Below are 26912 nucleotides of genomic sequence, written 5' to 3'. Positions count from 1 at the left end.
TTCTTTGTGCTAATCAAACATTTTACTTTAGGCTTAATAGTCTTCAAGATTTTTTTCCTGTGTATTTACCAACACATATAATAATTCATGATTTATTACAAAAAAGGGTTCATACTTCATTTTTTACAGGCTTTCACTTTATATTGTCATGGACAACTTTCTATGGCAGTATGAATAAATGGAATCTGTTTGTTTTTAATATCTTTGCCTTATCCCATTGCTTACCTATATCGTATTGTAGTCCATCTCTACCAGATGGATATTTGAATGATTTCCATGATTTTTTTCCCCTGTTACAAACAATACTACAAGGAATCTATTTATCTATCTATTTATCTGCAAACTATTGTAAGTACCTGTAAAGTACATTGTTACAAGTGGGATTACTGGGTCAAAGGGGACATTTTCACATTTAAATTTTTAATAGAGGTTGTCAGTTGCCTTCCTCACAGACTATAAAAGGAAAAGATTGTATCACATTTATTGCAAGCCTTCTGTATTCTGCTTGGTGCTGCTGAGGGGAATACAGAAGGGATATAAGAGAGTTGGTTGCCCTCTAGGAATATCCGTCTATACTGTACCTAATCCTAGGAAATGTCTGGGGTGTCAGCTTGTGGGTGGGGAAGTGGGCGGATTTAATTCAACTTTTCAAGCTTGCCTTGCAAACACTGTGCATGGTATCTGGGACTAGTCTTTCATGATATTGATTCCCCTGGGTAACAGATGGAATTTCCTTAGGGCAGGGACTCCATCCTACGTGACTTACAGTATGCCTTACACATCTTCTTTGCTTTGTGGAGGGCTTGTTATTATAATGCGTCAGGTGATATTGGAGGATCTAATTGAGGCATTCCCTATTTTTGGGTTTGTGAAGAATTAATAACTTTGGCATTCTGTACAGGTCATGGAATATCAGCCTGGAGGGGACTTGCTGTCACTTTTGAATAGATATGAGGACCAATTAGATGAAAATCTGATTCAGTTTTACCTGACTGAACTGATTTTGGCTGTTCACAGCGTTCATCAGATGGGATACGTGCATCGGTAAGTGAGACTCTCTGGTAGCCCGTTGAGGATTTTTCTGTGTTGCAGAAGACCTTCCTGCATGGAAATGAGTGGGTGAATGATTTCAGGATCAAAATAATGCTCCATCCAATTTTTAGCCAGTCTACCAATAACTGACTTAAAGCAAGCTTTCCAAAATGGAGGACAGTTCAGCTTGCCCATCCAGCAGTGCAATAGATCTAGAATTGTAATGTGCTCAAGTTTGCTAGTAGGATCTGTTCATTTAGCTAAATAAGACTGGGAACTCTTGCATGGGTTCTTTGGGTTATATGATAGAAAAACTGAATTTGGTTTGCAGAAGAAAATGGCATACCGCATAGCAGTGAAAGAGCATGGAATTGTACTTCTCTAACTCTGCCCATTAGTAATCTACAAAGATATTCTTCAGAATACTCAGTTGATAAGTGGTTCTTCGTGTCTTCACTCATCTGATGTTTTATGTACGTCTGCGAATGTTGTGGGAGTACAGTGATTACTAGACTAGGAATCACAAAATCTGAGATAGAGTCTCAGCTTTTCCATTGGCTAGCTACATGACCTTGGGAAAATTTCATAGCTCCTTTTGGCTTTAGTTTTCATAATGTAAAATATGTGTCTCTAGGAGAAATAATCCATTGAATAGTATGTGTTTCCTTTCCTTTCTCTTTCTTTTCTTTCCCTCCTGTCCTCCCTCTCTCCCTCTTTATCCCATTCCCTCCCTCCCTCTCTCTCTCTTCCTTCCTTTTGGTTAATTTTATTTTGCAAAATGTATGCTAATCATTTATATCCACCAATAGAGCAGGTCTATATAGCAGAATACATAAACAAAGATTTTTGGCTCAATTGAGATTCTAGGTTAGCAGTTTCTTGCTGAGTGGGATGGAGGAGGCAATTCATGGTCCTGATTTTCTTACAGAGACATCAAGCCCGAGAACATTCTCATTGACCGCACAGGACACATCAAGCTGGTGGATTTTGGATCAGCTGCAAAAATGAATTCAAACAAGACGGTAACAACATGGAATAAGAGAGCTTAATAGAGTTTACACTAAAAAGTATTCTTGGTCTTCCTAAGTTTGGGAAGTGTTGGGATAAAATGGTGAACAACATTTTGGAACCTTTGGCAGTGTATGGGGATGGGGACAGAGACACAGAACTATTTCCCATACCGTGGCACCTTTTTGTGTTTAGTGCCTGTTAATATCCGACAAGACATTTTTAGGAGCATTCTTATAGTTTGGTTAGAAAGAAAGGAAAATTCTTATTTTGTATCTCCCTTCATTTTCCTTGCCTGTTATACACTATCTTCTGTTATCTTTTTTACTTTAAAATATTTCGATGAAATGGAACCTCCTATATCTCAAATCCTCTATTTCCTATGCAGCAAAATTGAAATTAATCACTGGGGCATTTGAACCAAATATCCTTAAGTGTTAAGAATCAAGTGCTTAAAATGTCATTTTTAAGTCTTGGATCTTGGGTAGAAATTAAACTATTCCACATGCTAAGTAGGACGGCAGGAGGCAAGGAGGGTAGCTATTGAGATCAAGAGTGAGAATACTTTAGGAAAAAGATGACAAAGTAAAAAAGGATTAGAGTTTGAAAATCTTCTAATAAAGTTGGTATGTACTAAAATATGAATTTTGAAGTCAACTCTGCAAAAAGGCATAGGTCTAAGAGAAAATCGACTTAGGTTTTAAGACTGATTCTACAACTGAGCCACTTGGTGACCTAGACAAATCCTTGGGAAGTTGGTCTTTTATACTTTCTCTAGAAAAAACTGATTCTAGTTAAAATGCACAATTTAATAGGTTAGAGAAGCTGCTCTTCTAAATGTCCCCTAAGTCTGAGAGTTAAATCCTTGCTATAAAGGACAATATGTAAAATTTTCTTTTTTTTTTCTTAAACTGCTTCCAGAATGGTGGATATTATTAGGTTGATGTTAAGAAAAGGCTTGGAGTTGCATTAACTTTTTCTCTCTAGCATCTGGCCTGTCTGTTCTGCAGACCTGAGACCTACTTGAGATCATTTTCTTGGTGTTCAGGCCCTCGGAAAAATAAGTTCCCTATGTTGTCCAATGTCAGAGTTTCTCAACCTCAGCGCTATTCTTTTTTTCAGGCTATTTTCTTGTAATCTGTTCACTTGATCATTACATTAAGAACTAGATTATATTGCTATAACTACAAAGCATTTTATGTTTGAAAAATTACGTACAATTTAGGAATTGGCATGAAAGCATAGGTATTGAATTTAGCGGAATAAAGCACACAAAAAAAGTTAAAATAATGCAAAGTTTTATCACTTAGGATTAAAAATGTTATATGGGCTGGGTGCAGTGCCTCAAGCCTGTAATCCCAGCACTTTGGGAGGTCAAGGCAGGAGGATTGCTTCAGTTTGAGACCAGCCTGGGCAACAAAATGAGACCTAGTCTCTACAAAAAAATCAAAAAATTAGCCAGGTGTGGTGGTACATGCTTGTGGCCCTAGCCACATGGGAGGCCAAGACAGGAGGATCACTGGAGCCCAGGAGGTTGAGGCTGCAATGTGCCTTGTTTGCACCACTGCATTCCAGCCTGGGTGACAAAGCAGGACCCTGTCTCAAAACAAAACAAATTTATATGCTGCATTCATGAAATTAAAAAAAAAAATCATGCATTTAGAAATAAATGGAAGCATAGGTACATTGACAATGTAACCTCAGCATTACTGATATTTTGATCAGAATAATTCTTTGTTGTGGGGGCTGCCCTATATGTAAGATGTTTAGCTGCATCCCTGGCCTCTGTCTCCTAGATGCCATTAGCACCCTTCCCTCTAGTTGTGATAACCAAAAATGTCTCTAGACATTGCCAGATGTGCCTGGGGTGGGAGGGTTGGGGGGAGTGGGGTTTGAGAAGTCTCAGTCGATCATGCCTGCAGTAGATTGAGAAGCATCAGAAAGCTAATTAGACAGGAATATGTGTTTGCAGTAAGAAAACCTACTCAGAAAACTAATCAAGAGCCAAAGTTACTGCTTGGTAAATAAATAGGAATTAGGAAGAAGACCCTATCTCTATGTCTGGAGTCATTCTCTTCAGAGCCCTTGGTGGAGAGACAGGGTTCCCATTCATTTCAGGTTTCCATTTTTCAGTGCTTCAAACTGCCCTTTTCAGTTTTAATTGTATCAACTTTCACTCCAGGTGGGGAGCTTACCAGGTTTATTTGAAACGCAAGGCTCAATCTCTAATTGTTTTGGTCAAGGAGATAGGGCACTCAATACCACACACTTGAGAATATTGCCTCTCTTTTTCCCTTGTGCTTTTAGGGTTGGAACGTGACAAGCAGATAAGAAGGAATTTTTCACATTAAGTCCAAAGTCCCTTTTGTTATAGAAGAGCAATAATCTGAAAACTAGATCAAGTCAAGAGTGGATATAAAATTATAGTTTTGGTGGGAATACTGTATTTTTTTTTAATTAAAAAAGAAATTTTTGTTTTTGAGATGGAGTCTCACTCTGTCACCCAGGCTGGAGTGCAGTGGCACGATCTCGGCTCACTGCAACCTCCGCCTCCCGGGTTCAAGCAATTCTCCTGCCTCAGCCTCCTGAGTAGCTGGGATTACAGGTGCGTGCCACCCTGCCCAGCTAATGTTTTGTATTTTTAGTAGAGACAGGGTTGCACCATGTTGGTCAGGCTGGTCTTGAACTCCTGACCTTGTGATCTGTTCGCCTTGCCCTCCAAAAGTGCTGGGATTACAGACATGAGCCACCGTGCCTGGCCGGGAGGATATTTTTAATAGCGGTGTTGGGTTAAACATATTTTCTTTAAATGAAATGTATGTAGGCCTAAAGTAGGTTCTAAATGTTGCCTGTACTCATAGTATACCATATAAAATATAATCCACATTTGCTGAAATTACCATATATTACTTATCCCAAATCAATCAATCCTTTCCCTATTACCCCCACATATTATCTCCGTATTTTGGATGCCTGTGAATCTTAGATGTGTTCAGTTTTCCATTATCCATTGTCTTATTTCAAGCTTCTCATTCAGAACGTTGCTTTGGAGTATTTTCTGTTAGTAAACACAGGGGCCTAGTGACTGTAGGACTTGCCAGGTTAGTTCACCCACTTCACTTTATTAGAATCTCGAAGAATGGCGAACAGCTGAATTCCAGTCTATCTCATTTGGCTCTCATAAAAAGAGTTGTAAAGAGATTGTACGTAAACCACATTATATAGCATGGTAAGTGGTAATCAACCCCATTTAGCAGTTGCAACCCCACAAAAGATAGCCCTTTCTAGATTTACGTAGGAGTGAAAAGCTTTATTTTCCACAAGAGGAACAACATAGTGAGAACTCCTTTTCCCCCTGTTTCTGCAGGTATATATTTATGCCCTAGGCAGCTTGATGGGTAAAGTTAGGTTTAAATAGCTTTATGTTTAAGCATTTTTTTTTTAGACAGAGTCTTGCTCTGTCACCCAGGCCGGAGTGCAGTGGGTGATCTCAGTTCACTGCAACCTCTGCCTCCTGGGTTCAAGTGATTCTCCTGCCTCAGCTCCCCGAGTAGCTGGGCTTACAGGTTCCTGCCACCATGCCTGGCTAATTTTTGTATTTAGTAGAGACAGGGTTTCACCATGTTTAAGCATTTTATGGAAGGAAAGGGGTTAGGAGGAGGAAGACATTCATTTCCTTTCTTCCTCATCTGCCTTTTGTTAGTAAAAGAATCTGCTAAGTTAACTCTTTTTTTCCTCCCTCCCTCCTTCCCTCCCTCTTTCCCTCCCTCTCTCCCTCTTTGAGTTCTTCTCCTCCTTCCTTCCTTTTTTTCTTTTCCTTCTCCCCTTTTCTACCAAAATGTGGCAGACTCTTCTCTCCCCTAGTCATTCTCATATAGTCTTCTGAACTTGTTTATTTTCTTCCCTGTCAATACAGTAAAAATTAACAAAGTTTGCTGGGCGTAGTGGCTCATACCTGTAATCCCAGAACTTTGGGAGGCTGAAGTGAGCAGATCACCTGAGGTCAGGAGTTTGAGATCAGCCTGGACAACATGGTGAAACCCTGACTCTACTAAGAAAAAATACAAAAATTAGCTGGGTGTGGTGGCGTTCGCCTATAGTCTTAGCTACTCAGGAGGCTGAGGCAGGAGAATCGCTTGAGTCCAGTGGGTGGAGGTTGCAGTAAGCCAAATTGCATTCTTGTACTACAGACTGGGTGACAGAGCAAGACTGCCTCCAAAAAAAAAAAAAGAAAATTAGCTAAGTTAAGCAATATTTGGGCCCTATCAGATAGTGTCCTCCTGCAGGCAGGCTGGGCCCTGGGTACAGGTTTACTTTTTTTTTTTTTGAGCCGGAGTTTCGCTCTTGTTACCCAGGCTGGAGTGCAATGGCACAATCTCGGCTCACCGCAACCTCCGCCTCCTGGGTTCAGGCAATTCTCCTGCCTCAGCCTCCTGAGTAGCTGGGATTACAGGCACGTGCCACCATGCCCAGCTAATTTTTTGTAGTTTTAGTAGAGATGGGGTTTCACCGTGTTGACCAGGATGGTCTCAATCTCTTGACCTCGTGATCCACCCGCCTTGGCCTCCCAAAGTGCTGGGATTACAGGCGTGAGCCACCGCGCCCGGCCAGGTTTACTTTTAATATCTCACTCAGATTAGCTGACTGAATTGCCACCAGAGGAGAGTGAAAGCATATTGCAAAATCATAATCAGGACGTATGAGATTACATGCTGAACTGGTTTAATGTGCTTGAGGGTCAGTGACTAATACGAACTTAGCAGTCGTTAGTTGTCATTAAAATCCTTTGTTAATTACTATTACAAACTTAGAGATTTGTTAATTCACAAAAAATAATGCCTTCTTTAATCACTATTAAGCACTTAAGAGTAAGCCAGAGGGTATTTTTCCCTTCATAGCTTTCTAGTACAAATTATAAAATTTAGAAAATTAGAAAAATGATTGCGCATAAATGTGTATAATCGTGTATCTGTTAGGGGGAAAAATTAGCTTAGGAATTATCTTTCTTTGATAAGTCTCTTCATTAGTTAGAAAATGAGGCACTGGGGCCAGGCACAGTGGCTCATGTCTGTAATCCCAGCACTTTGGGAGGCCGAAGTGGGCGAATCACAAGGTCAGGAATTTGAGACCATCCTGGCTAACATGGTGAAACCCTGTCTCTACTAAAAATACAAAAAATTAGCCGGGCATGGTGGTGGGTGCCTGTAGTCCTAGCTACTCAGGAGGCTGAGGCAAGAGAATAGCTTGAACCCCAGAGGTGGAGGTTGCAGAGAGCCAAGATGGCGCCATTGCACTTCAGCCTGGCAACAGAGCAAGGCTTTGTCTCAAAAAAAAAAAAAAAGAAAGAAAAGAAAAAATGAGGCATTGGAAATTCCTACTGTTTGGCTAGGTTGCCCTGATAAACGTGCCCCAGTCATTTATTTTTTTGCAACTCTTTGGTTGTGAACAAGTCACTGTGCCCTATGAGCCACAAATAAGGAAAACGAAATATTCCTGAACAGTCTGGCAATAAAACAAAATCCAACAAGTGCAAATGATATGTATTGGACAATTGCATAGTTAGGTCTTACAAGGTAATTAGGCATAAAGGTTAAGCATTTAATCAACAGTACAGTAGCATGACCATTACCTACTCAAACCAAGATGTTACAGTTTTCCTTCTCTTGTTTCATTATTTAAAAAGTAGCTATAGCTCATTGTCAATGCATTTTTACCAAAATTCTTTAGTTTAATCCTAATCCTGTGCTGAGCTCATTAACATTTACAAATGTATTAAAAAACAGAACCAGCCCAGATTTTCCAACATATCAAGGCCTCTCCTTGACTTAAGCTACTTTCAGTTCCTCAAGCTTAAGTCACCCTGTGGTTTTGTCTTAGACCAAATATTTTCCCTTTTTTCCCCCTTTCTGTCCGTCAAGCCAGCCCTGCCTGTGGGTTTCTTGGATGGTGTGACCAACTCACTTTCTTGAAGGGGTACTTATAGTGGATGTTTTATTGCTCAAAGCAGTGGACAGTCAGTGTCAAGAATGATTGTATCACACTGCTTTCTGGGTTTAGGGCTTGGAAAAACCTATGTCAGAGTGTGGACCCGAGGGAAGGGGTGAAAAGAGAGGGGAGGGGAGAATGGGTCTGTTTCCTATAATGAGAAGGTCTCAAGGCAGAGGAATGGGCGAGATTAAAGTTACAGACTGGAAGAGCTTCATCCGGAATCAGCCCTGGGGAGAGGAGACCTCATAATGTCCTCGCTAAACATTCACTTTCCTCTCCATACCCAGGTAAAGCAAAGCAAATTTACTTTCTTGGTATAAAGCCCAGCCTTCAACGTATGTGGGCTTACACACAAAATCCCTTGGCTCATTTGGGCACTTACCATAATGAGGAGAAAGTTCTTTTGCGCCTTATAACTGCTGACCTGAGAGAAGCCCATTATGATATAGAGTTATAGGACAGCTGGTCAGCACAGTATTTAACTAAAGTCAGGGCCTCTCGGTTTTGATGGGGAGAAAGGTTAGAGAGGGAATCTTTAGACTTCAAATTTCATGGCTCAGTAAAACTTCAAAATAATTTTGAAGACCAAAGGGGTTGCCAGCCTACTAGTTGCCTAGACAGGGGTGGGTATGAGGGGAAGAAAACCTTCTTTCATCAACAGTATATCAAGAAACAAAGGACATTTAAACACTAAAAAAGTCAGAAGGACAAATTTTCAGAAAGAAAGGACAGTCCTTTAAATGGGTTACATTTAGCTTTATAAAATGATCCATACTGTCCTAATCTTTCTTTGCTAAGGTCAAGTGCTTGGGTGCCACTGGATGATAAGCCCCTGGGTTTCTGAACAGTGGGGGAGGGAATCACAAGAACAAGGGTTGGGGTGAGGAAAAGGAACTCATTAACCTGGGGCCCTGGGTAGAAGTTAATTATCATGTCTTGCCCTGCGGGTGCCCTGCAAGTAGGAATGCTAACTCCAAAAGCAGTTTTCCAAATTTTTGAACTTGAGATTTGTAATATTGTATTGCCAGCTAGCCATCAGTTTTCTACTCCCCTCTCCCTTCCCTTCGTCTCCCTTTTCCCCTCCCCTTCCCCTCCTCTCCTTTCCCCTCTTCTCCCTTCCCCTCCTCTCCCTTCTCCTCCCTTCTTCTTTCTCCCCCCCTTTCCCTCCCCCTCCCCTCCTCTCCCTTCTCCCTTCTCTCTTCTCTCTTCTCCCCTCCCCCCCCCCTTCCCCTCCCCTCCCCCCCTTCCACTCCCCTCCCTTCTTTTATTTTTTTAACAGAGTTTGCTGTCACCTAGGCTGCAGTGCAGTGGCACAATCTTGGCTCACTGAAACCTTCACCTCCTGGGTTCAAGTGATTCTTGTGCCTCATCCTCCCAAGTAGCTGGGACCACAGGTTTGTGCCACTATGCCTGGCTAATTTTTGTATTTTTAGTAGAGTTGGGTCTTCATCATGTTGGCCAGGCTGGTCTCGAACTCCTGGCCTCACGTGATGATCCACCTGCCTTGTCCTCTCAAAGTGTTGGAATTACAGATGTAAGCCACCACATCTGGCCCACTGCCAGTTTTCTAGTAATGGTTAGGTTGATCTTTTAGATTCATTTTTAGAGTTTATTATTTTGCTGTTATCATAAGTAAGAGAAGTTCTTTCATATCAATAACTTGTATGAGGAAAGTCATCTTTCATTCCCATTATATAGCCAAATCTCATTCATATACGCAAAGCATGTATATCATCAACAACTCTTGCCCTTTTTGCCCTTGGATTGGATTATATGCTTTGTGCTTTTTTTTTTTTTTTTTTAAATTAGGAAAGCGTTTGCATTTCCTGACGGTGTGCCACTTGATGGCAGGTTTAAGTGCCTGGGAGAATAGTAATCAGTGGCAAATCAGCTTGTGTCTGAAATGTGGCTGTCGGCAGTCTACTTGAGGATAATTGAAAGTTTGCTGTATTCATTTTATTTATGGGATTCTAGGTGAGTGCCAGACTCCCAGTTGGGACCCCAGATTATATGGCTCCTGAAGTATTGACTGTGATGAATGGGGATGGAAAAGGCATCTACGGCCTAGATTGTGACTGGTGGTCGGTGGGCGTGATTGCCTATGAGATGATTTATGGGAGATCCCCCTTCGCAGAGGGAACCTCCGCCAGAACCTTCAATAACATCATGAATTTCCAGGTAAAGAGTCCTTAGAAGATTTTGAAGTCATATTGAGAAACGTTACTTAAACATTGTGCAAATAAATGTTTATAGAATGTTGTTTAAAAATTGTGTGTGTGAATATTTTATAGGTATCATGTGAATGAATGTTTATAGAATGTTAGATGTTATTTAAAAACTGTGCAAATGAATGTTTCAGTGGTGATGGAAAATGATAGCAAATACTTATATCACACTTAACTTTATGCTAAAGGGTATTCTAAACATTTTATTAATTGTATTTCACGGAATCTCAGCTGCTAATAATTATAAGACTACCATTATTTTATGTACTGCTAAGAAAGAAAAACTGCTGCCAGTGAGTCTATTATATTTTTATTGATTATAAAATGCATCTTGATTTCATTGCTATTAAAAGTGAGTCTTAGAATTGAGGAGATATAGTTTAGTAGTTGGGTAATCTTCAAACAACCCTGTGAGGTAAGTATTATTATTTTCATTTATAGATGAGGAAATCAAAGCACTAAAGGTTAAGTAACTTTCCCAAAATAACGTAGGCAGTCTTGCTCTGAAGTCCATGCTCTTGATTCTTTGATATACTCCTTCTTAGTACTAACTATTGGATATAGTATTAAAATTCAATGAGGAAATGAATTAGAAATACCATTATATGTATGTATATATATATATATATATATATGAGTGTGTGTGTGTGTGTGTGTGTGTTTTACTTTATATATATACAAAGTAAAACTTTTTTTTTTGAGATGGAGTCTCACTCCATCTCACTCTGTCGCCCAGGCTGGAGTGCAGTGGCCTGATCTTGGCTCACTGCAACCTCCACCTCCCAGGTTCAAGCACTTCTTCTACCTCAGCCTCCCGAGTAGCTGAGATTACAGGCATCTGCCACCATGCCCAGCTAATTCTTGCATTTTTAGTAGAGACAGGGGGTTTCACCACGTTGGCCAGGCTGGTCTCTTAACTCCTGACCTCAGGCAATCCACCTGCCTCGGCCTCCCAAAGCGCTGGGATTACAGGCATGAGCCACCGCCCCTGGCCTAAAGTAAAACTATTTTTTAATAACTGTACTTTCCACTACATTAAGCCTATTTCTTTCTTTTTTTTTTTGAGATGGGAGCCCTGCCCTGTTACCCAGGCTGGAGTGTAGCAGCACGATCTTGGCTCACTGCAACCTCTGCCTCCTGGGTTCAGGTGATTCTCATGCCTCGGTCTCCTGAGTAGCTGGAATTACAGACATGCACTACCATGCCTGGCTAATTTTTGTGTTTTTAGTAGAGGTGGGGTTTCACCATGTTGGCCAGGCTGGTCTTGAACTCCTGACCTCATGTGATCTGCCAGCCTCAGCCTCCCAAAGTGTTGGGATTACAGGCATGAGCCACTGCACCTGGCCCATGAAGCTCCTTTCTTAAGGCTCTGATAAATGTATATTTTTTAGTTTCAACCAAAAGGAAAAAGAATGTATTTCCTAGGTTTTTGTATCTCACCCAATTTTCATCTTTCTGGAATGCTTAATACATATTTTTATGTACATACATTATTTGTTATTCTTGAGCCTCCTCTTGACTTAAAATTTCCTCTTAGATGACTCTTGGGGCTAATTTATTTCCTTCCCTTGAGCTTACTCACTCATTCATTCATTCAGTAATGAGTACATTACCATACCAGGTACTGTTAGGTTCCAGGTTTACAGGGATGAGCGTAAGAAGCAGGCCCTCTCTGCCTTCTTTCTTTTTCATCACACCAAAATCACAGCACATTGTGTATGTGCAAAAGTAGAGTACAGAGGGAACATGCAGAAAGGAGTTATAGGCTAGAAAAGGTAGCCAAGGAAAGCAGTGAGAATAGCATGATTTGTTCAGGGAGCTTTAAATAGCTCATCATTGTTGGACAGCAAAGGGAGAGATGGGGAACGTGGCGAGATGAGATGGGAAGCGGAGCTGGGGTCAAGCCATGGAGGATGCTGAACCCCTACAAAGGAACTCAGCCTATTGATGTGAACAGGCCACTTATTTTGGGAACATGCCTTTGGTCCAAAGGGATGAGGGCATGAAACTTCCTTCTTTAAAAAAAAAAAAAAGAAACTTGCATATATGAGAAATACTTTCTTCACTATGGGGCATGAGAAACGGAATCCCTGCTAAGGAAATAATTCTTTTATTTTTTGGAACAGCGGTTTTTGAAGTTTCCAGATGACCCCAAAGTGAGCAGTAACTTTCTTGATCTGATTCAAAGTTTGTTGTGTGGCCAGAAAGAGAGGCTGAAGTTTGAAGGCCTTTGCTGCCATCCTTTCTTCTCTAAAATCGACTGGAATAACATTCGTAACTGTAAGTAGGGCTGTTTTCCTTGATTTGGGATGTTGGGATTATGAAACACTCAAAAGAGATCTAAGATTATTCTGGCCCAAAGAAGCTTCTGTAAATTACATCAATAAAGGCTTTAATTATCTATGGGAGTAGTAAAGGCTAATGATACAGCTGTCTTTGAGTAATAATTCTGGTTTAAAATTGTTTCTGTAGAACTGGGTCATTTATCACACTCTGTGTCTATGTGGCCTTTAGAACATTACCCTCAGTAAGTTCGAGGCACAGATGAATGGAGTTTGAAGGTTGTCACTTGGTTTGACACTTTCGTCCAAGAGAAAAAGTGATCTAGGTATTTTGTTCACGTTACTAGGAAAAAGACTCAGATTAGGGAACAGGTCCAGATTGTTCTGCTAATGCCTGAGTTTACACAAAAACCATAAACACCTCCCTGTGTGTGTTCATTTGATTCCCTCCATAATATTTATCTTAGCTCACAAGCATGTAAAAACTATAATGTATATGCACAGTAGATTCATTCATACATCACTTTTTATAATCAGTTAGTGCAAACTGAATGAATTCATTAAAAACAAAGACCTGGTTTATTATCAACAGAAACCACACAGTGCTCTTTTTTTCTTTTACCAATTGGTGGTCTTTTAAAAATCTTTTCAATTCTTGGATGTGTTGTTGATTGATTGTGATCTAATTACTGGACCCAATGATCAGCATGGATTAGAGCCAGGAGGAAGGCAGTTGGCCTGTTTGAGTCTGTGTTTTGTTTTTGGTGATGGAGGGAGGTTGGGAAATGGAATCTGTTTCTAGGTGTCAAAACCAGGCTTTTGACTGGAGATGTGTTTTAAATATAACTTCCTCCATCTTCAGCTAGGACATAGCATGGTAAAAATTCTGTATCGTCCAGTTGTAAGCCATTTTGATGGTTTCTCTAACCTTCTGCTGAAATATTTAAGTAGGTTGCATTTCCATTAATCTTTCTTGGCAAACATTTTTATTATTCAGGTGGCCACATTGCTTTATTTTTCTAAATAAATAGACATCTTCCCACAAATCTCTAAGGTTCAGACCTTTTAATCAGGACATTTTCAGGACATTCTTCCTTTTATGCTTTTAGAAAGATTTGATAGACTTTCTTTTAGATGCTATTCAAGTACTTAATCTTTTCTTGTCTTGCCTTTTTATCTCTGTAATCTTCTTGAATAAGCAGTTAATTTTTTTATTCATGAACTTGCTTCTTGAGTGGTGATTACTTGAGTATAGTAGTCCCCTGCCCTCCTATCTGTGGGGCATATGTTCCAAGACCCCCATTGGATGCGTGAAACTGATGATAGTACTGAAACTTATCTACCTTTTTTCCTACGCATACATGCCTATGCTATGTAAAGCTTAACTTATAAATTAGGCATAATATATTTGACTCCCAGCTTCCAATGTAGTGGCTCTGAAAACTCACAAAATGTATTTGCCTTAAAAATTTCATTTTATTTTTGAGACGGAGTTTTGCTCTTGTTACCCAGGCTGGAGTGCAATGGCGCGATCTCAGCTCACTGCAACCTCCGCCTCCCGGGTTCAAGCGATCGTCCTGCCTCAGCCTTCCAGGTAGCTGGGATTACAGGCATGCGCCACCATGCCCAGCTAATTTTGTATTTGTAGTAGAGATGGGGTTTCTTCATGTTGGTCAGGCTGGTCTGGAACCCCCAACCTCAGGTGATCTGCCCACCTCGGCCTCCCAAAGTTAATTATGGGATTATAGGCATGAGCCACCACACCTGGCCAAAAAATTCTTCTCATTTAAATAAATCTTTCATTATTTATTTATTTACTTTTGAGACAGAGTCTCATTCTGTGGGACAGGCAGGAGTGTAGTGGTATGATCATGGCTCACTGCAGCCCTGACCTCCTGAGCTCAAATAGTCCTTCCACCTCAGCCTCCCCAGTAGCTAGGACCACAGATGTGTGCCATCACCCCTGCTAATTTTTTTGTATTTGTAGAGATGTGGTTTCACCAGGTTGCCCAGACTGGTCTGGAACTCCTGAGCTCAAGAGATCATCCCGCTTTGGCCTCCCGAAATGCTGGGAATACAGGTGTGAACCATTACACCTGGTCCTAATTTTAATAAATCTTTTATTTTGGAATAATGTTAGATTTATAGAAAAGTTGCAAAGGCAGTATGGAAGAGTTCCCATATACCCTTCACCCATTTTTCCCCAGTGTTAACTCCATTTATTTACTTATTTAGAGACACAATCTCCCTCTGTTGCCCAGGCTGGAGTGCAGTGGTGTGATCTTAGCTTACCGTAACCTTCGCCTCCTGGGTTCAAGCGATTCTCCTGCCTCAGCCTCCTAAGTAGCTGGGACCACAGGCACGTGGCACCATGCCTGGCTAATTTTTGTAGTTTTATTAGAGATGGGGTTTCACCATGTTGGCCAGTCTAGTCTTGAACTCCTGACCTCAGGAGATCCGCCCACCTCGGCCTCCCAAAGTGCTGTGAGCCACCATGCCTGGCCCCAAATGTTAACTCTTACATAACAGTGTCACTGTCAAACTAAGTGTTTGAAAAGCTATTTTTCAGAACTACTGTTGGTACTTTACTGTTGACTACGCTTCAGACTTCTTTTGGATCTTACCAATTCTCCCAGTCTGGTCCCTTTTCTGTTCTAGGAATCAATCCATTGTTCCATATTGTAGTTAGTGTGTTTGTATTTGATGGGACTAGTCCTAATTTAGATACTTAGTGTAGCTTAGCCAGCAGGAGGGAACTTTATGCACACCGAGGATTGGTAGTGCGTTTTCCTGGTGGTTTTATGGCATTTCTGACTATGCAGAGAGGTGTGGTCTTAATTTCAGTGTCTCCTAGCAAATTTTCCTGTTTTACACCAACCTCTGATCCCTGCGTTATTTGCAATCAACTCAGAGAATTATGATTGAAAACATTGCTTGACTCCGTGCTCTTTAAGCTGTTTTCTAACTAGGTAACTGTAACATCAATTATGCTTTTATCTAGTAGTGTTGTTCATAAGCACATGCTGAGTGATTTTCATCAACCAAAATACTTCAAATCATTAAGTTTCTCAAGTTCATGGTTGCCGCTTCAATGCCTGGTGGTTCCAGGCTGTCGAATATTTCTGCCTTCTGCAATAAGAGACTGTCCCTTGTTGAAAGCAACATTAGCCTTTGTGCTGCTTCACCCCTAATTCTTCTTTTTCTTGTTGTAACCAATGAAAGGAAGTACTGCTTAACACAGCAGGTAATAATCTTCTAAAACTCATTATCTCAAGAGGTGGTCCTGGCAGGATATATAAATGCAATTTAAGAAAGGTGTGGGCAAATTTATGAATGACAGAACTGGGAGTGGCTGCCGAGAGAAACTAGGATGCGCCTTGAGTCTGACACTGAGGTCAGGCGCAGCTTCGCACCCTCCTGGGTCCTGCCCCTTGGGGTTGCTACAGGCAGCACCCCATGAACCAGGAATCTGACCCAGTTCCAGGACACTTATTCTTCCAGCAAGTCGAACACTCCATGATGAGTGACTGCCACACTCATGGGTCACCAGGCTCTCATTATTCTGTTTCATTTCCCGCCTCCCACAAGATTGGTTTTTCAGCTGCTTATTTATTATTATCATTATTTCAAAGCCGCTTTCCAAGTTTCAGTGGGGGGTTTCTTAAGCGTACCAGCTGCCCTGGTTGTGCAGTTCTGGCGATGTTTCAGATGCTGGGCCAGATTCTGGCTGTACCCAGCCTGATTTTTCTGGGCTTTAGGAGAGCTGAAGCCAATCAGAGCTCCTCTTTCATGCCTTTGAGATGATGCCTACCTTGCCTGGCATCGTGTACCTGCTCCCATCCATGGGAAAGTTTTGCTGTCTGGTGCTGTCTTCTATCAACATCTTCTAAAATATCTTCCCCCAAGGCATCGTGACGTCAACGGAACCAGCACACTTGTACCTTTTATCCAAGGCCGCCATATCTCAACAGTGAGAAATGCATAATGCAAGCAGTGATCATGGATTATTTCCTAGGACATTTATGGCTAATGCTCTGGAGAACTCGTATGGTCTGCTGTGTCTGACATGGGCTTTTTCTCTTGAGTTGTCTGTCTTTTGCTATTCTCGGAAAGACACAATTCTTGCCAAATTATCCTGATTTTTCAGGTCCTCGGCATTTGTTAGCAGAAAGTACATTTTGTTTCCATCCGGCAGTGACTCAGTGGTGGTCCCATGCTGATGACACACTGAGATATTCTTCTTCCAAATAGGTATCTTTTTGGTTGTTGCTGATTATTTGCTAACTGGCCCTGAATGGTGCTAATGAAACCTCGAGCATATAATATGGTTGCTCAGTAAACCTGAGGGAAGACAGTCTTTGGTTTAGGGGAGAGGGATTCTGTGCCTATTCAGCTTCAGGTAAAATTCTTAGAATTTTTTTTGTGTGTAGAAGTAAGCATAATGTAGCTCCTTGGGTTTTTCTAGTACTTTAGTATGGTTGGAAATATTGTTTAGGGAGTACCTATTCTGTGCTCACCACTAGGCATTCAAGTACATTACACTATACTCCTTAAAAACACTTCTGTCAAATGTAAGGATTATTATACTCATTTTACAGATGTGGATGCCCTGGTAACTTGGCCAGTGTCACATGGGAAGTGAATAAAGGATTCTGGATTTGGTTGGAGGTCTGGGTAATTCGAAAGCCCATGCTCTTTCTACAATACCATATATGCCTTTGCATAAGTCATTGTTATAAGTAATAATTTTGTGATGATGGCAAATAATAAATCATGTCACACTGGAGAGTGATTTAATCTCTATGTCTATTTAAGAACATTTGGAATTGCAGAAATTGAATTTTTTTTTTTTTTTTTAAGTGATGGAGTCTTGCTATCTTTCTTTGCCCAGGCTGGTCTCAAACTTGTGGGCTCAAGTGATCATCCTCCCTTGGCCTCCCAAAGTAATGGGATTACAGGCATGAGCCACCATGCCCAGCCTAGAATTGCAGGAGTTTTTGAATTGACAATTCGTTCTGCTATTTGTATTTCTACAGTATATTAAGTGCTATGTCAGGTGCTGTTGCTCCATTGATGAACACATTTGGATATGGCCCTGCCTTCGTTGAGTTTAGAGTCTAAGAGCCTTACTGGTCTTTTGCTTGAATAGAACTGTGGTCCTGTTAAATTGCTGTACCTCCAAATGGTGGGAAGTTTAATTCTTTGTAGGCCTCTCCTCTCTGGTTTCCTGAACCATATGTGCTTGATTTTAAACAAAATGCAGACCATGGGCTGTGACCTGGTGATCCCTTCCCCACATACAGCATCCTGCTAACCTAAACTCTTCCCATGTCTCAGATCTAGCCTGGGAAAGGACAATGTTGGATCGATGGCCCGCTTCTGATCTTGGGATTTCTAGTGTCTAGATGAATTGAGAAGACTCAGGATGTGTCCTGTTTTCTGTTTGTTTAGAACAGGGTTTCTCAACCTTGGCACTGTTGACATTTGGGGCCAGATAATTCTTTGCCGTGGGGGCTGTTGTGTGAATTGCAGGACATTGAACAGCATACCTGTCCTTTCTCCATGGATACCAGTAGCACCCTCCCCCTGCAATTAGCAACAACCAAAAATGTCTCTAGATGTTGCCCAGTCTCCCCTTGGGGGCTACAGTCACCTTCACTTGAGAACCCTTGATTTGGAAGAATTGGCCAAGTTGTTATCAGGAGAGGGAACATCACACTAATCCGAATCTCTCGATACTGCCACTGTTAACAAACAGTGAAACTGTTACCTTGAGGCAGTAGGACCTTGCTACTCAGAGTGTGGTCCCTGGATTGGCAGCATCAGCATCACCTGGGAGCTTGTTAGAGCTTCAGAGACTCAGGCCTGCTGAGACAGAAGCTACATTTTAATAAGGATCCTCAGGGGATTTCTGTGCCTATTGGAGTTGCAAAGCCCTGCACAAGAAGATATTACATGCTAGCCTTAGTTTCTTGCTCATCTTTGTGGGTCTTCCTCATTTTGTCCTCAAGCTTAAGGTATGGGGAGGCGAACTTTTTGGGTAAGGACTCCTGTGGGTGAATGAGACTGCTTAGAACTGCTGGGTTTTAGGCCTTGCCTTGAGGACTTTAAAGCTTTTCTCCTAGACAGACATTACATCCTTCTTATCCTTCACAATGTTAGTTTGACCTAATCTCTGCCTTCTGATAGCAAAAAGACCTTTTCTTGCCTCCCCGAACCCCACTTTACTGCTGTCCCATATTGGCTTTTAATTAAGGATTGTAAGTTTCTTCATTAACATGTTTATGCATCTGTGATATTACCATGGCATTTATTGAGCACCTGCTATGTGCCAGGAGCTCTGCAAAGTGCTTTATGCTTACTATTGTCCTACTTATTCTTCCTAAAGCCTCTGTGAGGCAGGTCCTATCACTAGTCCACAATACAAAAGAGGCCATGGAGCCCAAAGTTGGCAGTGGTAGGAGTCAAACTCAGGTCTTCCTGACTCCAAATTGTCTTTGCTTTTGTTTATTTGAAAAAGTGGTATAGCCCTAGCAAAAAATTCACATTATACAGAAGGTTATACAGTGAAAAATGCTTCCTTCCTACCCCACACGCAATCCCTCTCCCTCAAGTGAACCACTATTGTCAGTTTCTCATAGAACTTTCTGGAATATTCTGTATTCCTATAACACTAGCACAACCTATCCTCTTAACATCTTTATGCTGCCTCTCAAGAATTCAGTAACTTTTATTGGTAGATATTTTCCTGCATCATTGAAATGAATGGAGCAGTACTTATACTTCATTCATTGAAGCATGGCCCTGCCATGCTTATCCTTTGAATCTGCCACACAGCCATTGGTTTCTGATAAGCAGTGGTCTTCTTCCCAAATGAAAACCCCTATGACTATTTTTTAACAAGGCCACGGCTAATAGATCCTTGTGGTTTTAACACTATTTTTTAATTTATTTATTTAGTGTCCTGCCTTTAGAATTTTATTATCTCAATTGCTTGTGAATTTAGAGAGAGAGAGAGAGAGATAGAGATAGAGAGAGAGAGAGAGAGAGAGAGAGAGTGAGAGTGTGTGGTATGTGAGCACGCATGTATTTGTTTTGGGCCTTTTAAAGTTCATCTTGTTTGTGTGTTCATTTGTTTTGGGTCTTTTAAAGTTCTTCTTATTTGGGGCTTCCTGTCATTTGAGCAGTTGCCTGGTCATGTTTTATTTTCTAAGCTAGTTCCATGAGGATAGTAGATGTACTTCTCTTGATTGGGCCTTAAATGCGTCTTTCTTTTGGACACCCACTTACTTCAGGGGCAGGAGGAAGTGAGGAAGAGGAGTTGGGTCTGTTTGGAGTATCAGTATGGAGGGGAAGGGGAGCAAGAGGGGGGGATGCTAAAGTAGTGATGGTAGAAATTCAACTTACTAGACCAGGAGTGTGTGGACACCACCTACTAAAACAAAAAAAGAATAATGAAGAGATGTAGTCAGTAGCTGTTATAATCTCTTATGGGATATGCAGACAAACATTTATGTGTCTCTTGGGGACTGTTCTGTTTTTAGAGGGTAAATTATTGATGATAAAAAATAGGCTAAAAAGAGCTAAATCCTTAAGAATTAGGATTATAGGATTTTCCCCCTTAAGTCTGAATTTAGAAACTACATCCAGAGATGTTAAAAATATGTAATATTCTACTTTATTCTAAGATAAATTGAGGGCAGCTTATTCTAGAGATAATTGCAATATTAAAAATATAACAATTAATAAATGGAGAAATCTAGATGAAAGGAGTCTGAGGGTAGGGAAATAAAGTCAGGGTTAAAATGAAAAACAAGGAAGTTCCTGTTAAGTTGCCAAAGGAAGAATGATTTGGGACTCTTAGTCTCCCAGTGTCCAAGGCACAAAGGAGAATACGATCAGCTACAAGAGCCCCAGTCCCATGAGAAAACAGTTCAGAATGCTTTGCTCAGAGAAGACCCAATTTTCTGAATACTGAGCCCTGAGGAATTTCACCATTGGGTGAAATGGTGAAATTCCCCTGTAACCTGGTGGGCCCCATCCCTCAGATACGTACCCTGGCAGTTTTCATAGGACTCTTCCTTCTGGGCCTCTTAGTGTAAGCCAACAGCACAATGCCCAATCCAAGTTTGGTAAATCAATTCTAAGTGAGATAAATTAATGCCTTTTTTGGGGGAAGATGAGAAACAGAGAGTGGGTTTGTTAGAGAGCCCATAAATTGGAGTGTTCAACCCTTAAATTCTCACTTGTGGGAAAACCTTTCACAACCAAGTAAACGTGGAAATGATTTGGCCAAAGATTCAAAATTATATTAAACATCTGGGACTTTATTCAGCAGCCAGCTCTCTAATCAATTCTATGAGTGTGGTGATTGCAGTTATGCTCATTTTCTGAGGGTGAAGTTTGGATAGAACTAAAGAGGGTGGTTGGCAGGAATCAAAAGAGATGAAAGCCTCAGGACAAAGAGTTAGAGGCCCAGGTGGTTCATGACTGGGAGTTTGGAAACGATTTCTGGTGTCTCACTTCAGAGAAAATAAATATAGCCAACTCTGCTCATCCGTGGCGATGGAACATTCAACTACAGCATTGGCAGTTTGGGATCTAAGGCCACCCTTCCAGCACTTCAAAATTCTGACTTATAAAGGACACACACACAGAACAGGTAGCCAGATAGGGACCAAAATACCCACTTTATTCTTCGCAGGGCAAGCACTCGGTAAGTTCTGATGCAGGGCTCTGGTTAATTTACCCATCCTACCGACAGAGAAGAATGGTGGTCTTCCCTTTTCAACATAGGGGCCTGATGGAAATCAGGAGGATAAGAGTGGTCGGTTGGTTGAGTGCCTGCTACACCTGGGCCTAGGCAGTAAAAGAGTAAGTTTTAAGCTTGACCCTTACTTTCAAGACTTAGTAATTCTACCTTCTAGTAAAACATGACCAAATGAATGTCTACTTTGCATGAGTCAGATTACCTCCTTCTTTACTGGAGGAGTGAGTAGAAGGGTGAGACTAGCCAGGCATGGTGGCTCACGCCTATAATCTCAGTACTTTGGAAGACTGAGGTGAGCAGATCACCTGAGGCCAGGAGTTCAAAACCAGCCTGGCAAACATGGAGATACCTGTCTCTACTAAAAATAAAAAAAAATAGCTGGGCGTGGTGGCTCATGCCTGTAATCCCAGCTACTTGGGAGGCTGAGGCAGGAGAATTGCTTGAACCCAGGAGGCAGAGGTTGAGGTAAGCGAGATTGTGCCATTGCACTACAGCCTGGGCAACAAGAGTGAAACTCTGTGTCAAAAAAAACAACAGCAACAAAAACCAGAACCCACCAACAACAAACAGAAGGCTGAGAATAGATGTGTGTGTTTCTTCAACATTAATACCTTATGGAGTGAAGGAAACTGCGTGTAAGCTCCTTAGACCTGAGAAGGATTAGAGACAAAATATCTTCCTTCCCAACAGTTGGAAACAACTTTGTTGAGGAATAGTAGATGTATGTCACATGTATATTAAGTTTGACATGCACCTGTGAGACCATCACTAGGCTCAAGATAATGAACATATTTGTTCATCACCCCAAAGAGTTCCCTTCTGTCCCTTCTCCTCCTCCCCCATCCCTTCCCTTGTCCCCAGGCAATGACTGATGTCTTCTTCTTAATGTAGTTTGTATTTTCTAAACTTTAGAAAATAAAGTTATATGCTTCAATATACATTGAAGCATACAACATGTACTTATTTTGTCTGTCTTCTTCCACTCCACATTATTCTGAGATCCATCCACACTGTAGGAGGTATCACAGTTCATTTCTTTTGAATGCTGAGTAGTATTCCATTGAGTGGGTATTCCACAATTTGTTTATCCAGTCACCCACAGATGAACAATATGGATCGTTTACAGTTTTTGGCTATTTGAAATAAAGTTGCATTTATCATTCCTGTACAAGTCTCTGGACATGTTCATTCATTCCTCTTGGGTAAGTATCTAGGGGTGAAATGGCTATGTCATGGGGTAGGCATATGTTCAACTTTTCAAGAAACTGCCAAACTTTTCCCAAGTGGTCATCTCATTTTATATTCCCATCAACAGTGGTAGATAAAAGAGATCCTCCTCCACCTCCTTGCCAACACTCCAACAGTTGGATTTAAAGTCACTCATATTTTACAGTCTAGTTAGTTGTGGAGATAAGTTTTTTCAAATTAGATTAGAAAATTTGGAATATTCATATATATATATATATATATATACATACATATATATGTATACTTTTTTTTTCATGCCACTGACTTGATGAAGAAGCTGGGTCACTGTCCTTTAGAATATCGTCCACCTTCTGGATATGTCTCTTAGCTTCCTCAGTAGGGGGTGGTAGTGGTTTTGTGTTTTTTCTTCCAGGCCCTGTAAACCAGAAAGCAGCTTTAAAGGCTAAAATAGATTCTGACTTGGCTTTTCTTGGGCAAGAATATTTAATAGAGGGGATTCCATTGGCCTAAGAGGGAACAATTTATTTATTTATTTTTTTTGAGATGAAGTCTTGCTCTGTCACTTAGGCTAGAGTCCAGTGGCATGATCTTGACCCACTGCAACCTTTTCCTCCCAGTTCAAGTGATTCTCTTGCCTCAGCCTCCTGAGTAGCTGGGATTATAGGCCTGTACCACCATACCTGGCTCATTTTTTGTATTTTTAGTAGAGACTAGGTTTCACCACATTGGCCAGGCTGGTCTCGAACTCCTGACCTAAAATGATCTGCTCACCTCGGCCTCCCAAAGTGTTGGGATTATAGGCGTGAGCCACCACAACTGGCAGGGAATAGTTGAGCATCAGAAGGATGACAGTGGCTTGGAGCATATCAAATATATAAAAATTCATGAGTCTATGATGATACTGAAAAAGACACCTCATTCGTCTCTCTTGAAGGTTGCTGAGGCCCCAGCTCATTACTCTGAATGTTGTTAACTACAGGGAAAGCACCAAGCATTTATCTTGCTTTCCTTTTGAGTTGTATGCAAGGGTATCCAAATAGTTGATGTGCTAATAAAGGTAGAAGGAATGATGAAATTAGAAAAACGACCGTTTTGCAGTCTTAATGGAATAATGGCTCTAGACAGCGATCATTAATGGCTGCTGAAGCCATTAAGTGATTGGAAGGAACTTTATGGGAGAGGGATCAGGCTGCTATCACAAGAAGGGAGACAGGCAGATGTTGTGTGCCCTCTAATGTCATGCAGTAGTAAGTAGACAGCACATCCTGGGCAGTATCCTTGCCAAAAGAATTTCACATGAATGTATGAAAGGCCTTGGATTTAACTGCCAATTTAACAGAAAACACAGGGGACAGAGAAATGTGTTAAATGATGCCACAAGGTTATAACCAACCAAGTCCAGAATGTGGGAAGTTCTATGAGGATGCACGGTCCAGTTTCTTAAACCAATAAATGACATTAGAGAGAGAGAGAGAGAGAGAGAGAGAGAGACAGAGACAGACACAGAGATATAGAGACAGTGTTACAGGTTAAAAGAGACATATGAACCAAATCATTGTGTGGACGTTGGCTGAATCCTGAATCAAACAAATCAATTATAAAAAGACATTTTTGAGATAGTTGGAAAAAACCAAACACAGGCATGGTATTAGATAATGTTAAGAAGTTACTGTAAATTTTATTGCGTGTGATGAGAGTTTTTAAAAAGTGGTTATATTTTTAAAAAAGTCATTATATATATAAAAACTCTTTATCTGTTAGAGCAGTGGATCTCAACTGAGAGTGATTTTGCCCCCCAGGGGACATTTGGCAGTCTCTGGAGACTGTTTTTTTTTTTTTTTTTGAGATGAAATCTTGCTCTGTCGCCCAGGCTGGAGTGCAGTGGCACGATCTCGGCTAACTGACTGCAACCTCTGCCTCCGAGTTCAAGCTATTCTCTGGAGACAGTTTTGATTGTTATGACTTGGGGGTGCTATTAGCATCTAGTAGATAGGTAGAGGCCAGGGATGCTGTTAAACCCCCTGTAATACAGATGACAGCCCCCCACAACAAAGAATTTTCCAATCCTAAATGCCAGTAGTGCCACAGATGAGAAATCCTGTGTCAGAAGTACTTATTGCAGTAATTATGGGTGAAGTGATATGATGTCAGATTTTAATAATGAACAAACAAGCAAACAAGGCAGAGATGGGGGTGGATGAAATGAGAGTGGGGGTGGCTACTTGTCGGGGCTGATGATGGGCACATGAGAGTTCATTCTATATTACTACTTTGGTGCATGTGAAAATTTTCATAATAAAAATTTAAGAATAAATCTTTTCACTGTTGGAGAAAAGTTTTGAGAGGCCAAGGCAAGAGGATCACTTGAGGCCAGGAGTTCAAGACTAGCCTGGGCAACATAGCAAGACCCCTGTCTCTACAAAATAATAATAATAATAATCATAATAAAACTAGCTGGGTGTGGTGGTGTACACCTGTAATCCCAGCTACTTGGGAGACTGAGGTGGGAGGATTGCTTGAGCCCAGGAGTTCAAGCGTATAGTGAGCTATGATTGTGCCCCTGCACTCCCACCCAGGCATCACAGTGAGACCCTGTCTAAAGTTGGAGAAAAGGATACTAAAGAGATGAGGAAGGTAGCAAAGAATGAATCTAGCGTGATGTGTTCTTGGGTGTAGGTAATTCATGAGGAAGGTACTGAAAGGGAAGATTGCCTGGGCCTATGGCAAGCAGGTGCTGATGAACTAGCTCCTTTACTATTATTTAAATGTGTCCTGGTTGGGTCGAGCATGGTGGCTCACGTCTGTAATCCCAACACTTTGGGAGGTTGAGGCAGGCAGATCACTTGAGGCCAGGAGTTCGAGACCAGGCTGGCCAACATGGTAAAATCCTGTCTCTACTAAAAATACAAAAAAATTAGTTGGGCATGGTGGCGTGTGCCTATAATCCCAGTTTCTCGGGAGGCTGAGGCATGAGAATTGCTTGAACCCAGGAGGTGGAGGTTATGGTGAGCCAAGATGGTGCCATTGCACTCCACCCTGAGCAAAACAGCAAGACCCAGTCTCCCCCCCCCCCCAAAAAAAAAGTAAGACCCAGTCCCCCCCCCCCCCAAAAAAAAAAAAGTGTCCTGAGGGATATCCACTGGGGTGAAAAACTGGGTATATCCAAATTCAGCTTTGCAAAGAAATGCACTCATGACTAGTTGCAATTTGAAACGTTCCTCTTCTGAGTATTTCTAGCCTATGTAGGTGTTTCACAGATTGCTGAGTACCTAGACTGAGAGGGAGAGAAAAAACAAAGTAAAGCTAAAATGTTAAGAAGTCTGGTTAAAGTGCACTCCAGAAGCGAGGAAAAGCATCTCTAAAAGTATCAATCTGTGGGGAAACATAAGTTGATTACCAAAAACTTAATACTACGCAGCCTCATAGGAACATGGCTCTCGGGTGTGGCGAGAGCCAGCCAGAGCTCACAACTCCATTGAAATCCACCACCAGAGAGGTTATCTGCTTAGCTCTTGGCAGCAGACCTTGGCATGGCTTACATTGACTGATGGAAGACTACTTTAGGAATGCTGGCTTCCTTATTCATTGACTTTGAAGACAGCATTGTAAAAATTGATCACCAGCCCAAATCAATGTTACCCTGAAGTATTTTTATGACTTTTTGGGGAGGCAAAGAGATGGGCTAGTTTTTAATTTATTTAAGTCTCTTGGAAACTGGATCTACTTTGTCTTCTTTTGGAACTACCTTTTTTGGTTTTTTGAGTCAGAGCCTTGCTCTGTTACCCAGGCTAGAATGCAGTGACGCAGCACAGCTGACTGTAGCCTTGACCTTCCAGGCTCAGATGATCCTCCTATCTTAGTCTCCTAGGTAGCTGGGACTATGGGTGTGCCTCACCACATCTGGCTAATTTTTTATAGAGATGGGGTTTTGCCATGTTGCCCAGGCTGATCTTGAGCTCCCAGACTCAAGTGATCCAGCTTCTTTGGCCTCCTAAAGTGCTGGGATTACAGGTGTTAGCCACCAGGCCCAGCCTTGAACTTCTTATATACAAAGTGTTGTGTGGGAAAGTCATGCCTGACCACTTCCTAGTGGGAGGGGAGAAACTAGGGGGCTTGTGTGAGGCTTTAGGCAATGTAATCTGTTCTCATGGGATCAATTACTTATGTGTATTTAGTAGGCAGCTCTATTTGCTGATCCCCTAATCTGTTCTCTTGGTTCATTCCCACAAGACCTCTGATATGGGATATCGTCCTCTTCCCATTGCAGCCTTTTCTCTCACAGTTGTTCCCATGATAAGAGTTCCCATCAAAATCTCTGCTCTTACATCAGTTGTCAGATTTTGCCACTCTTTTTTTTTAAGCTGTTGCATTTTTTTTTTTTTTTTTTTTTTTTTTTTT

The 26912-nt window shown here is 41.3% G+C and overlaps 1 protein-coding gene across 8 annotated transcripts in view; it reads left to right on the top strand.

Moving 5' to 3' along the window:
* CIT (citron rho-interacting serine/threonine kinase) overlaps positions 1–26912 on the top strand; it is a 193793-nt gene that overhangs the window by 38622 nt on the left and 128259 nt on the right. For all 8 annotated transcript variants that reach the window (XM_017510218.2, XM_017510212.2, XM_017510211.2 and 5 more), the window contains exons 5-8: positions 902–1044; positions 1961–2054; positions 10003–10206; positions 12380–12533. In XM_017510218.2, coding sequence (XP_017365707.1) covers positions 902–1044; positions 1961–2054; positions 10003–10206; positions 12380–12533 — 595 coding nt within the window. The remainder of the gene's footprint in view (positions 1–901; positions 1045–1960; positions 2055–10002; positions 10207–12379; positions 12534–26912) is intronic.

This window comes from Cebus imitator, unplaced genomic scaffold (assembly GCF_001604975.1).
Source record: "Cebus imitator isolate Cc_AM_T3 unplaced genomic scaffold, Cebus_imitator-1.0 Scaffold434, whole genome shotgun sequence".
NCBI lineage: Eukaryota > Metazoa > Chordata > Mammalia > Primates > Cebidae > Cebus > Cebus imitator.
This window is presented reverse-complemented; position numbering and strand designations above follow the sequence as displayed.